General features: G+C 36.5%; 1 protein-coding gene across 1 annotated transcript in view; it reads left to right on the forward strand.

Moving 5' to 3' along the window:
- Positions 1 to 14,502, forward strand: part of ACSS3 (acyl-CoA synthetase short chain family member 3) — a 155,281-nt gene that overhangs the window by 40,038 nt on the left and 100,741 nt on the right. Inside the window, exons 3-4 of the mRNA XM_078449651.2 lie at positions 8,448 to 8,636; positions 12,583 to 12,717. Coding sequence (XP_078305777.1) covers positions 8,448 to 8,636; positions 12,583 to 12,717 — 324 coding nt within the window. The remainder of the gene's footprint in view (positions 1 to 8,447; positions 8,637 to 12,582; positions 12,718 to 14,502) is intronic.

The raw sequence follows: 14,502 nt of genomic DNA on the forward strand, positions 1-14,502 counted from the left end.
GATAATCTGATATTTCTTTGTCTGTCACATCATCATCATTTTCTTAAGCAAGAACTGAAAATGCAAAAACGTGCCAAACCTGCAGAAATTCAGCCCTGCCAGCACTTGCCTTGTTGAGGGGAAAGAATGCAACAGGGCATGTGCAGTTTTTGTTCTTTAAGCTTCTTAAATAAGCAATAAGAACTTCAGTTGTACTGCAGTCGGCTCTGCTAAAAAGTACGTCTCTGTAAGGTGAATTACCTTTTCCGTGCTTGATGCTGGAATCATCATTCCGTGAATGATGCTGGTTTGAGGTTGAACTTCATTCACAGTGTTTTGTGTAGGTTTTTTCCTCACATGCCACTTTGTCAACTTTTAATGAAATGTAATATACATTCAGATGAGTACACAGAACCATGTTGGATTTTTCACAAACAGAACACACCCACATAACCAGATCAGGAGACAGAAGATCTCCACCCCCAGAAGCACCTACCATGCCTCATGTTAGTCATTTCTCATTCAGCCTTTATGGGATTATCATGCAGACATTGATACACCGTCCATGATGACATTTCCTTGCTTTTGAACTTTGTATAAATTGAATAATAGGATGCACTCATTTGTGTCTGGCTTTTTTTACTCAACTTTTTGTTCATGAGATTCTTTCGTGTAATAGTTTTCCAGACTGGTTGTACCCATTTACCATTCCCCCTTGCAGTGTATGAGAATGCTAGTTGTCAATAGTTGGCATTGAGAATCCCAAGTCTTTTTTTTTCTTTTTTTAATTCTTTTAACGTTTATCCATTTTTGAGAGAGAGAGAGAGAGAGAGTGAGTGAGCAGGGGAGGGGGAGAAAGAGGTGGGGAGACACAGAATCCAGAACAGGCTCCAGGCTCTGACCTGTTAGCACAGAGCCTGACACAGGGCTCACACCCACATACTGCGAGATCATGACCTGAGCTGAAGTCAGACACCTAACCAATTGAGCCACCCAGGCGCACGCCCCCCAACCCCAAGTCTTTTTTAATCTGGGCCTTTCGGGTGAATGTGTGGTGGTATCACATTGTGCTTTTAATTTGCTTTTCCCTAATGACTGCTGAAACTGAGCTCCTTCACCCGTGCTTATTGGCCATTTGTTTCACTTTTCTGGAGTGCTCATTTGGATCTTTTGCCCATTCATTCTCCTATTGGATTGTTGTTACCTTGTTAGCAAGTTGCAGGGACTTTCTCACAATTTAAAGCGAATATCTTTTCAATATCTGAAAACCTCAAGAAAAAAATGATGAAGATTCTTTAGCGCCAGTGTTGCTGAGTTAAGTGCCTTTCAGAATCTAAAGCTAAGAAAATATTCTCCCCTGTTTTAAAAATCGTTGATGATAAAGTCTACACTGTGCTATTTTGACTGCTCATTCTTTGCAAGGATATTTAGAAGCGAATGCCTTCCGATAGAATACCTTAAAACAGGAAGCGTTATTTCCACTGTTTAAGGCTGTAAATGATCTATTGAACATGATATTATGTTAAATGAATGTTAAAGAGTTCTAGTTATGTTGATTTTTGAGTGGTCTGGTTAAGTCTTATTTTCCCATAAGCCTTAATTTTTGTGAGCTATTTTGGGGGCACCTGGGTGGCTCAGTCGGCTAAGCATCTGACTTCTGCTCAGGTCATGATCTCGTGGTTTGTGAGTTCGAGCCCTGTGTCAGGTTCTGGGCTGACAGCTCAGAGCCTGGAGCCTGCTTCAGATTTTGTGTCTCCCTTTGTTTCTGCCCCTCCCTCACTCACACCCTGTCTTTCTCTCTCTCTCAAAAATAAATAAACATTAAAAAATTTAAAAACAATTGTGAGCTATTTTGTATAATGCAATGTTGTAAAATACGTTTTAGTAGACGCTTGTATTTCATGTGAAGTTGTACATGAGTAGGCACCAACTACTGATTTACATTTTTATCAAAATTGTAGCTAAAAGTTTGTTTTGAATAACTTCTCAACTTAATAAAATTTGTTAGATTCTAAGAATACTCCATGTAAATAAAATAAATATACCAATTTGATAGATAATATAGGAATTAATTAAATGAGAAAACAACATTTTAGTATCTCCTAGCTTCCTTTTTCCATGTTTAGAGTCATGTATTCAAAATACAAATGTCTAAATTAAATTTTTACATCAACCAAAATAACAATGCAACCATTCCCTTTGAATTTTCTCAGCAGACTTTTTGAGATTGTTTGAAGTGTAACGTCACTTCTTTTCACTTCCCTCTACAACAGAAACTATTTCACCATGATTTGAAGTCCAGAACACTTTATTTGTACCTTTCTCCATGTATGGGTTTATTTTTGCTTTTTACATTACTTGTTAGTATATCTACTTATTAGCGTATTTCTTGGCCAAAGTAATACCCCTTGAAGATAGAGTTAGTATTTTATTTATGTATTTGTTTTTAGACCAACACAATGTCTAATACAGACCTCACAGCATACTCTCATATTATATAGAAAGAATAGTAACTCATCCATTAAAAAGTAAAGAAAAATGTAATCCTTGTCTGAGAGAAATAATTATTTCCAAAAATATCACTTGTCTCCTCCACATTGTGAGTTTCTTTTTACACTGGGAAATTTTTATTTTTTAATATGGTGAGAAATTTCCTTGTTTTAGTGCATTGCCTGACTGTGAAGGTTTATATCCTGCCTCAGCTAAAACTCTGCTTATAACATTTACCTTAACTTGGCTTTCTTGCAAGCCTGAAATTCTGGTTCATGGCTTTTATTCTTACATTTGCTTACCTGATTATTTTTATCATTCATTGATAGATTCTTAATAGATGATTTGTATTATCTTCAGAGTGGCTAAACTCTGACTTTTAGAAAGTCAACTTAACAAAATCAGTAGACTGTTTTGAATTCATTTTTCTGGACTGGAATGATGATGGAGTCAATTTACTTATTAAAACATACTTTTAGGGCACCTGATCTATATGGCACTACTGTGGGCATCATAGACTGCAGTAGTGAATATTATAATCTTTTCCCATAGGGAAGTTGCATTCTAATTAGGGAGCTACATTATGAATAAAAAGATAATACACCATAAATGAAAAATTATACAATATAAGTAAAGAAAAATATGCTACAGAGTGACTTGGGCTGCCATTTTAGATGTATGTCAGAGAAAATTACTTGTCATCGAGGAGATGACCCAGTGACACAAACCCAAATGCAGGCTGGGAGACAACCATGTTCCCATTTGTGTGAAAATCAGGTGAAACAGAGGCCCCAGAACAAGAACAGACTTGGACCACCATGGGGTGCCCGGAGGCCTGCCATGAGAAGAGAGTGGAAGAAGGTGAGGTTGTGGGAGCCTCCGGGAGTCAGATTCCATAGGACCTTGGGCACCATTATAAAGACTGTATTTTATTCTAAGTATGATGGAAAGCTCCATCACTTTGATTTCTCCAAAGAGGAAGCTGTGGTGGGCAAGATTGGAAGTCAAGAGATGACAAATGGTCCAAGAGAGAAATAAACAGGTCCCCTTTAGCTTAAAATCTCCTTAATGATAGCAACAGTTGCTTGCATGGGCAATTAAAGGATACCACCACTTTGTGCCTTGTGGAAACTATTCCATATGCATATCTTTATTTAGGATCTCTGGCTATACCTACTAGGCTTGAAACAAGTCTGATTCGAACTTTTATAGAGCAGCTACTTGTAAATTCCCTGCTTGCTCCCCATTTTTCAGGGTGGTTTTATATAGCATACTAAGGGAAGGTTTCTGAATATTTTTCAAGTAGAATCCTCGGAAAAGAAGTCTGTTTTCTCAGATAATATAATTGGTTTTTCAATTAGTTATATTTTCTGTGATTGATTAGACCAGGGTTTGCAGGGTGACATCACTGCAGCTTGAAAATAGGCTTCCTCGTGTCTTCTCTTTCATATAATTTTCTTTGACATGGCCCTGAAATTGCCCATAATTATTATCTTTTTGCTATAATTTGGACACCAGCTCTATCTTTCTCATACAAACATTATTTTCTTTAGATGGACACACTTGCTGCTTGTGAAGCAGGTGCTAATTTGCTCTATAGAACATAGTGTTTGGTCAGTTTCACCTAATGTTTATATTTGTGTCCTGGGCATTTGATCATGAAACTATACTAACCCACAGACTGCTTGTGAATGAAGATTTTGCAGAATGAATACATAAAAAAATCTATAAAATTCTTTTTTATTATTTATATGAGCATGTTTTCATTTTATAATTTTAAAGTTTAAAGTTTTTACTTGTGTCAAAATAAGCATGTGTTACATATAAACCAAATACATGTGTATACTATTTTATATAACATAAATATCTGTTACTGTATTTTCTTATGTTGGTATTACTATTTATTCATATTATTTTTCCCTGGACTCTGAATTGCTTTGCTTTAAGGACTATGTCTTCCTCTTTTGCATCTGACTTGCAAACTTGACTTTAGTATACATAGCTGATACTGTATAAATTGAGTCAATAACAGGGCACTCATATGTTAGAATGGTTTTAAATTAGTACCAAAATAATGATTAATTCATATAGTCTCTAGTGGGAAGAAACAAATAATGTTGTATCTAAATGAATATGTGTGTTCATTTTGTTTCTTCAGGCTTCCTTCACAGCTCAGTTATCATCATGCTAGCGGAGAGGCATGGCCTGACCATGATTGCATAGCATAGGTCCTGCCCTTAACTCAGACTAAAAACCAAATTTGGTGGTGTGTGAGTGATAAAATGATTAGATTGTTTACAAATTAAAACACAACTTTAAGAAGGTGCAAAAATGAATATGGATTGGGTGAATTACACATGATTTAACTTTTCCTTTAACTATAGTTGAGAAACTATAAATTATACAAGATATATGTTAAATATTTTCCCTTTGGATAGCAATAGAAATTATAAATTTACATTCAGATATCTATGGTAGGATAAGACTATAACATTAAACAAAAAGAATATAGAATTTCTTTCTCTTTGATAATTTTACATCTGAAGGTCAATAAAAGCAAGGCGAGCCCTGAAATAGCAATCATCACATCCCCCTTGTGTTGAAGCTTCATAGCACTTTATTTGAGCGATTATGAACTTTCAGGTGACTGGGATTTCTAGATTTTTCCTCTGTTTGCTGCTGCTCACCCTTCTTTTCAAAATGATTGTATTGTGTCTGAAGTAAGACCTAAGTATTCTGTTCTAGGTCTCCCATATTAACTAATTCTAGATTTAATATTAGTAAGAAATACTTTTTAATGAAATATTATCACATATGTTCACATTAAACCAATGTCCATTCTTGCAATGAGTTAATATTTTGTTTTCCATATGCATATTTATTAGAAATCTCACCAGAAATGAATGTTTTCCCCTGTTTTCATTCATATATATAAATATATATGTAAAATTTCATATATGTGTATCATTTATACCGATATAATTTCATACATGCATATCATTTACATAATTTACAATGTAAACTTTTACTGGAGCGGCATTTATCCCTGGAAACTACTGAAAAATAGATTTTCTCTGTTGATCACATATAGCTTTTTTTCTCTAGAGCAACTCTGGTGTGGTTAGCACAGTATCAAAACATTGAATGGCTACAGGAAGCCTGTTTAAGAAGGCCAGATGGGCGCCATCTAGTGGTTGTACACACCTGCTGCAGCCTAATTTATTGAAGGTTGTCTTCATTCAGGGAAGTGGTTCACAATTCAGATGCTGGAGCCAAGTAGGTAACATAAGTGGGAGAAGTGGGTGGGAAAAAAATTCATTATCAGTATATATCACACCTTTATGGCTATAGAACTATGGTTTAAGCATATGATATAAAATAAACAAGATGTAGAAGAATACATTTTAAACTCAGGATGGAAAGAAAAATTAATTCTCTGTCAATAATGCCCCCAGGAATGGTGAGCTCAACCTAGTAGCTGATCATCAGGTTCAGTTGATAGTTGTTATTCAAGAACACAGGCTCGGTGTTGCTAGACTTGACAGTTTTTCAGGAGAACCTGGAAAACTGGATTTGTATATGAAACATTCTAATTTAATATGTTGGCTCATTTTTTTGAAGCTGTGACATGACTCCAACTTAAATACTTCTTGGGGTCTCATTGGGTCATTTTGAGATCTTTTTTTCAAAAACTTTTTTGAATTCATTGATTTCATTTCTTTCAAAGGACAGAAAAGTTTTGGGGGACATCTTTCAGCAACATTGAGAAGTGAGACTAGAATATAAAGTTACTGAATAACTACTAGATTGGGTGTTGGTTGAAGGTTATTTTTATTCAGCAATAGGCACTATTCAAGATGCTGAAGTTATAGCTGTAAATAGGACAGACTTCTCATTGGTCTCTCCTAGTGCTGTAGCTTAAATGGGATACCCAGTAATGTGATCACAGAGCATGGTACTTTTCTGCATGGATTGCACACTGAGGGTTTGGATAGAACCTTCCAGTGTTTATTTTGGTCTTTAGCTCCAGAAAGAATTAAAGTTCATGATTATATCACTTTGGTGTATCTTTCTCATAACTTGATGCTGGGCAGCTTTGAGTTCTTAAAAAATAGCACTAAATTATACCATGCAAATAGGAGAGAATAAAACACTAAGATAGCTGTTTGTTACTTTCTGTCTTTCACCAGAGCCCTTAATTTTGACCACATCTTTCCCCCTCTGCACAGAGGAAGGGAATAAAGAGAAAAAGGAAGAATGATCAGGATCCCAAATCCTTTCAAATTGTTGAAAAAGTAGGAAAGGCAGAATAAAATGAAAGGATCCATATAAATAGCCCTGCGGCCCAATTCCTTGTCTCAGGTCTCCTCTGTTCATTACCTTGAGCAGCCACATCCAAAGGCAAGCCAAGGTCCTTCCAGTTGCCCACTGGACCCCTACAGTCCTTTCGTTAGCTCTCTGACCTGATCTACGACCACTTTCTCACTTGTTCTTTCTGTTCCAGCTCCCTAGTCTCCTTGCTTTTCCTCCATCACATCACAAATGATCTCCCTTACACCTCTGTGCTGGTGTTCTCTTTGTCTGAAATAGTATACTCCACTCATTCTTTTTTTTTTTTTTTTTTTTTTTAATTTTTTTTTTTTTAATGTTTATTTATTTTTGAGACAGAGAGAGACAGAGCATGAACGGGGGAGGGGCAGAGAGAGAGGGAGACACAGAATCGGAAGCAGGCTCCAGGCTCTGAGCCATCAGCCCAGAGCCCGATGCGGGGCTCGAACTCACGGACCGCGAGATGGTGACCTGAGCCGAAGTCGGACGCTCAACCGACTGAGCCACCCAGGCGCCCCTACTCCACTCATTCTTAACTTTTACATTCCTTGCTAAAGTGCTACTTTCTGAATGAGGTCTACCCTCACCTTCCCACTGAGAATTACATTTTCTGCATTCTCAATCCCTCCACTTTGTCCTGCCCTCCCACCCCCAACAGTACTGACTACCTTTTCACATAATAGATCACTTACTAATTATGTTTATTGTATTTCTTCTGCTAAACCATAAGAGATCTTTGTCCTGTTTTGTTTACTGGTGTATCAGAAAATAATGTCTGCCATATACAGGTGCTCAATATACATTTTTTAAGTGAAAGAATGTTGAACTTCTTTTTCATAGGTCTGGGTGTATTTTTCATAACCTGTTTTAATTTCCAAAACACATGTTAAAAGTTAAGCAAAGTTTGTGTGTTTGGTCTCAATGTACAGGGCAGTCACTTTGTATAGATAATTAGTATAAAAAACTATAAAGAAAAAATAATTGGCTCGAAGCAAGAGAAAGGGCAAAGAATATGAGGTCAAAAGATTTGTGATGGTATCCTGGCTGTATTTACTACCTCTCTGCTTCTGAGTTAGCTGTTTATTATATCTGAGTCTCAGCTACCTTATATTTAAAATAAGAATAATAATAGCAGAATCTATCTTACTTACCTTATAAGTAGATGATATGTTTTCTTTCCTAACATGTTCTTGTCTCTTTTAATAGTTAACCCAATGTAGGTCTAAATTTGCCATTATTTTACTTTTCTGTTCACTTGACAGATTTGCCCTTTAGAATAAAAGCTCCATGGGGATATATATCTGTGTGCTTGTTTTTCATCATTATGTTCCCAACTCTAAACACAGTGTCTGGTACATCATAGTTGCTCACTAAATATGTTGCTGAATTAATAATTAAGCAAATTTAGGCCATAGAGTTCATGTGGCATAATAATAATAAGTTGGTTCATAGTCAATTATTGTCATACTGTTTGTTATTACTGTTATTACTCTCACTATCTAAGCTCACATCATCATCAAATATGTGTTACTCAGGCTTCTTTAATCCACTACCAAGAGGATGATCAACTTCTTGTGTTACTGTCTTAACTTAGAAGTCTAGTGAAATAACACAGAAAACACTTTGCTGATGTAATGATTTTGTTGTAGGTCTCTAAGCTGGCTGGTGTTTTGGTCAAGCATGGTGTCAAAAAAGGTGACACTGTGGTTATCTACATGCCCATGATACCGCAGGCGATGTATACCATGCTGGCATGTGCAAGAATAGGAGCCATCCACAGTCTCATATTTGGGGGATTTGCATCCAAAGAACTAAGTAGTCGTATTGACCATGCAAAGGTAAGTACTTTATTTGGAGAAATCAAGTAGTAGCTACGTGTAGTACAGCCATAGTTATCTGTGAAGGAACCATCTGGAAGTGCTCTGTACTTACTAGATTCCCCTTTCCAATGAGATGCTTAAAGTTTATATATATATATATATATATATATATATATATATATATATCCATCCATCCCTAGGTTTGCATTTCACTGTATGTATGTATGTATATATATATATATATATATACATACATACATACACACACACACACACACACCAAATTTTATTTTGGGGTCAGTTTTATGTGAAAAACATCTTGCTAGATGCTGTGAGGGATGTAAAATAGAAGATTAGGTATATACTTTTCAAGTTAGCTTGCCATGTATATGGGTATATAAGACATACAGGGAAAATAACTAATAACCAATTTATTCACTTACCATATATTTATTAACTTCCCACAATATGCCAGGTACTGTCCTTAAATCCGGATAATGAGTCATACTTATCAAATGGATGGAACGCATATTAAAGTTTTATAATTTACACACGTCCAGGAATGGTGGTATACCACCACACAGTGGTTAAGAGGGGTGCCAGTAGGGGTGGAGTTACATCTTCAAATGGGGGTACTAGGATAACAAGCTTGATTAGGCTGTTGTGAAATGATGATTGAGATATTACATTGAAAGCACTTAACACAGTACCTGGTATATAGTACTCATTTAAAAAAAGGTTAGCTATCGTTCCTCTATGAGTCAGAAAACTTTGTTCTGGCAAGTTACCAGATAGTAAGTGTTTTAGGCATTGTGGTTTACACGTGGCTGCAGCAAGTACTCAGCTGTGCTGTTGTAGCACACAAGCAGCGTTAGATACTACATAAGCAGAGGGCATGACAGTGTCCCAGTGAAGCTTTGCAGAAACATGCTGTGGGCAGAGTTTGGCTCTCAACTGTCATCCGTAGACCCCTGACTTAGAGGAAGAAGTGATTTCTTTTAGTTGGGGTGGCTGAAGAAGACTTCCTAGAGGTGAGATTTGGGTTAGATCTTGGCCAAGATTCAGCTAGTTGAAGAGAATGATGTCAGGGGATCCAAAAGAAGAAAAAAAGACTATGAGTCCAGCATTTGAGAGGAAAGGGTAAAATTCATTTGGAGGACAGTGAAGAGACTGAGGAGCCCAGAGAGGGAGAGATGGTGAGCTTGCAAAGTAAGTTTTTGTCTGAACTGGGTGCTGTAGATCTTGACCTGTCAACGTTTTTGAGCAGGTGGGTGTCTTGTTGTAGGCAATGCTAAGAGGAGGAAGGTCTTGCAAATAACGTGAATGGGGAAGAGGGGAGGGTGAAAGAAGACATTTTGCACGTGATCTGTTTGTGAAGTGTTGGGTAATGTGCAGCAGACTAATAGCAGTGGGAAGATTAAGGAAGGAAGGTCGTTATGGGAGTAAGAGATGGTTGGCTTTCAGAGTTCCATAAATCCGAGATGAGACATTCCTAACAAGGGAACTAATACCTGATATTAGTGTGAGATAGACAGTGAGGGTTTGCATATCTGACTTCATCTTGTAATAGATCAGTTATTAGAACTAGGAAGCTGGCTTGTGGACTAACTAGATAGATTTGTTCCCCTCTCTTTTTTAAACTTGTTGAGTTAGTGCTTATGAAGGTAAATCTAGGGGGAAATATCAGTCAGTCACTGACCTGGAAACCAGTGGGCATTTGGGGGCTTCTCCAACGAAGGTATATACTCCAGTTTTTTAACTAAAGAAATCCTTAACACCATTTGGATGAAAGAATGAGATATATTATTTTCTTTTTAAAAAATTTATATGATATGGGGAAATTTAGATACATAAAAATAAGGATTTATAAAATGTTTACTATGTCACTTGCTAAGTTTTCATTACACACACACACACACACACACACACACACACACACACAACCTTGTTAAGCAGCTTAGGCAATGAGTGTATATTCCTATGGGCAAGACCTTTGAGCAGGTCAAATTAAAGGTGAGAAGATAGAGATATATATCTGAGATATTTGGATAGAATTACTCAGGAATGATTGAAATCAGGAATGATTTTGATGTCAGGATTTTCAAATAAACTGGCTCAAGAAAAAGCTTTATGTTGCCGGCTGACGATGGGAAGAATGTACAGTACCCTAACAAGTCAGTCTAGACTAAATAGAGCCTCCAATAAAAGGCCATTAATAGAAATGTAGAAAGGATTCTTTTTCAAGATGAAGGTTCTAATTTTGACTTTATTAAATTATTCAAGTTTTGATATATTCTCTATATATTTTTAATTTGATATGGAACTTACTTTCATTTATTCTGAATTCTAATCTTAGGAAATATTGCCTGGAGTTATTTTTGTGAGTATTACAGATAGTAAAATGTGAATTCTATTCAAATGCTGGATCTTTAAAAATATAATAAAAGGAAACAAGACTTATTTTTGTTTTCTTTCCTTTGTGTGTGTGTGTGTGTCTTTTAAAAGGTAGCTTGATATAGTGGGAAGAGACAGGTTCTGTAATCAGACAAAACTGGCCCTCTTTCTGATTCCACTACTTGTAACCTGGGGCAAGCTATGTAACTGCACTGAGCCTCAGCTCCATGAATATTAAATGATATTCAAAAAGCAGACAGTAATGATATATGCATATACTTGGTATAATATAAACCTTCCCTAGATGAAATGTATTGTAACTAGAAATCAGAATTCAGGAATAGATGCACTGTCTTGGATTGATTATCTGTCTCTTGAATAATTTATTAGCTGCCTCCTTTGCTTTGGATTTCTTGGTGAAGAAACAGTGTACTTAAAAGAATAAAGACATGTTTGTTTATGCAAATTAATGAGAATTTTGGTTCAGTTCCAAAAACATTTGAGAGCTTACCATATGGCAAGCAAGCATTGTACCAGGCATAGAAGACAAAGAGATAAATGGGATCCAGATTTGGCCTCAGAGAGCTTCCTGTGCAGTGTGTGGCTGAGGGAACATTTGACTATAGTAAGGCATCTGAGGCTTGCCCCGAATGGAGATTAACCCTAACTTCTTAAGCTTCCAGGGACTCCTTTTGGCTACATCTCTGTATATCTTGAAGGAGACTAGAAAGTTGTCAGGTAAAGAGAAGTTACCGAGTGTATCTTAAGGAGCAGGTTCAGGCTTGTGGGGCTTGAAGCTTAAATCATTTGGGGGCCCTTTTAAGAAAAATACAACAAAATTACAAATATAGTATTTGGCAATGAGAAAAGAATCGCAAAAGAAAAATCAGAGATTCGAGCCCTTTTTTCTGTGGTCACATTTAAGGAGAGATGCTGACATTTAAAAATGTAGTAATGCTTCCTGATAGCAATTGGCTGGCTCTCCCCACCTGAGAAATACTACAAGGTCACAATAACCAGCGGGTACAAAGGTCTCAGTAAGTGAGGGGCCCCTAGGTTTGCATCTCACTGGTTCAGGGCAAGTCTATCTATTTTCATGAATTCTTTGGATAGTACTTTTTATTTAAAAAAATTTTAATGTTTTTTTTTGAGGGTTGGGGGGAGAGGGGCAGAGGAGAAGGGGACAGAAGATCCCAAGCGGGCTCTGTGCTGATAGCCTGATGTGGGGCTTCAACTCATGACCCTGAGATCATGACCTGAGCCAAAGTCAGAGGCTTAACTAGGTGAACCACCAGGTGCCCCTGGGAAGTATTTTTTAACAGCTCATACTCACTAGCCCAAAGCCTCACTGAACTTGTAGTTTCAAACAGGTTAGATCTGTGTGGAATTCGTTAGGTCTACAACATTTACAAATGAATTTTTTGTTTTCAAGCCATTTATTCAATAGAGAACAGAATCATTAAAACATTTCTTTAGAAATGTCAAATTGCCAATCTGCACCTGAAATATTGGGATTACCTTAATTGATGTTGTTAAACTTTCTCAATTACTGTTATTTTTTCCGTTGTAGCCCAAGGTGGTTGTTACAGCATCCTTTGGGATTGAACCCGGACGGAGAGTAGAATACATACCACTTCTAGAAGAAGCACTGAGACTAGGACAACACAAACCAGATCATGTTCTCATTTATAATCGTCCAAATATGGTAATCTGAATATTGAATTTGGTTCTTGCGTATGGTGATGCACTAAGGATTATTCTAGTGTTGACCTTATGAAATACTTGATTTATACACCATTTAATATACTTCCTGAATGTCACAATTTTGGCAAAAAAAATAAAAACTGAAAAAGGTATAAATGATGTTTTCTGTCTTTATGGAAAAAAACTAGCTTAGAAACGCCTGGGTGGCTCAGCCAATTGGGCATTCGAGTTCAGCTCAGATCTCGCAGGTCTTGTGTTCAAGCCCCACGTTGGACTCTGTGCTGACAGCTCAGAGCCTGGAACTTGCTTCAGATTCTCTCTCTCTCTCTCTCTCTCTCTGCCCCTCCCCTGCTTGCTCTGTCTCTTTCTCTGTCGCTCAAAAATAAATAAACATTAAAAATATTTTAAAAACTGGATTAAAACAATAAGATTGAAATACATATAGTAATAATATGTCATGTTGATGAATTGGATTCTCTGCAGAATCTATTGTGGTGCCATATATTAATTTAAATTATAACAATAATGATAATTTTAACAAACACTGGCCGCTTACCATATGATTTTTGATATTCTGGTAATGAATGGTTTTTAAAAAATCTTTCTGACAACTTTGTGAGCCAGGTGATAGCATTATTCCTATTTTATGGAAGAGGAATTCAGTGAACAGCGATAAAATAACTTGCCCAGCTGGTGTCAGAGTCATGATCTGAACACATGCATTCTGACTACGTGCTTGATCCCCCAGCTATCCTGCCTCGTGGAGAGGTATGATTATTTGTATATAAAATTTGTCTTTCAATAACTTTAGAGAAGGCATTTAGTCTAGAAATAAAAACTATGTTCAAGAAAACAAAATATGAATATTCTAAGCACATAAATTATTCTGTGATCCATGAAGGAAGAAAAAGCAGTATAATACAAAAAATGAATGTAGTTTACAGTGCTTTTCCTAGTAAATTTGATCTAATGATCACCTTATTTCTATATCCAAGCGAGTGTCAGCAATTTATAGTAGAACCATCTTGGGTTCCTAGCAGTTTACAATTTTTTGCAGAAGAAAAATTATAAGAGTGCAAAGAATCGTGTAATGTTATGGAACTCTTGAGAGGTTATCTGCAGAAAATGCTTAAATGACAGGATACAAGAAGAGAAAGCATTAAAGCTATGTCACTTTGGTTACCACCTAGCAATTCCCATTACCACATTAAATTCCTGTGTAAAGTTTTAGTAGTCTGTGGTTATGAACCACGTCCCTCAACGATTTTAATATTCTTACTGTCTCAAAGAATTTTGAGTTTCTTTCAGATGCCCTCAAGCATATTTTTTTTAAAAAAGGCCTGTTGCTGTTAAGGAATACAAAGTTAGCAATAAAAGAGGCTTGGGGTATGAGGAGGTTAGAGGAAAGGTAGGAACACATACACATACACACAGGTGTTTCTGTGAGTATGTGTGTGCTAATCATGTATGTGTGGGACATTCACACATACAGAAAGTCATGAATTTGTAAAGAATTTATGCTATGCCCAAAGCTAAGTACTTTCAAATACTTCTTATTTAATTCTCACAAACGAATGAAGTAGGTGCTGTTACTGGTCCCATTTTGCAAATGAAGAAACTGAGTTATGGAGAGGTCATAGCTCAAAGTCACAGCCAATAATTGAGGCCACAATTTGAACTTGGTTTGATGACTTTTACCCAACAAGATATATACTATTTCTTTTACTTGTTCATATGTTTACATATTCAGTAAACACACTGAATATGGGTATGCAAGTTTCCTATT

This window comes from Panthera onca, chromosome B4, assembly GCF_046562875.1.
Source record: "Panthera onca isolate mPanOnc1 chromosome B4, mPanOnc1 haplotype 2, whole genome shotgun sequence".
In the NCBI taxonomy this organism is placed as follows: Eukaryota; Metazoa; Chordata; class Mammalia; order Carnivora; family Felidae; genus Panthera; species Panthera onca.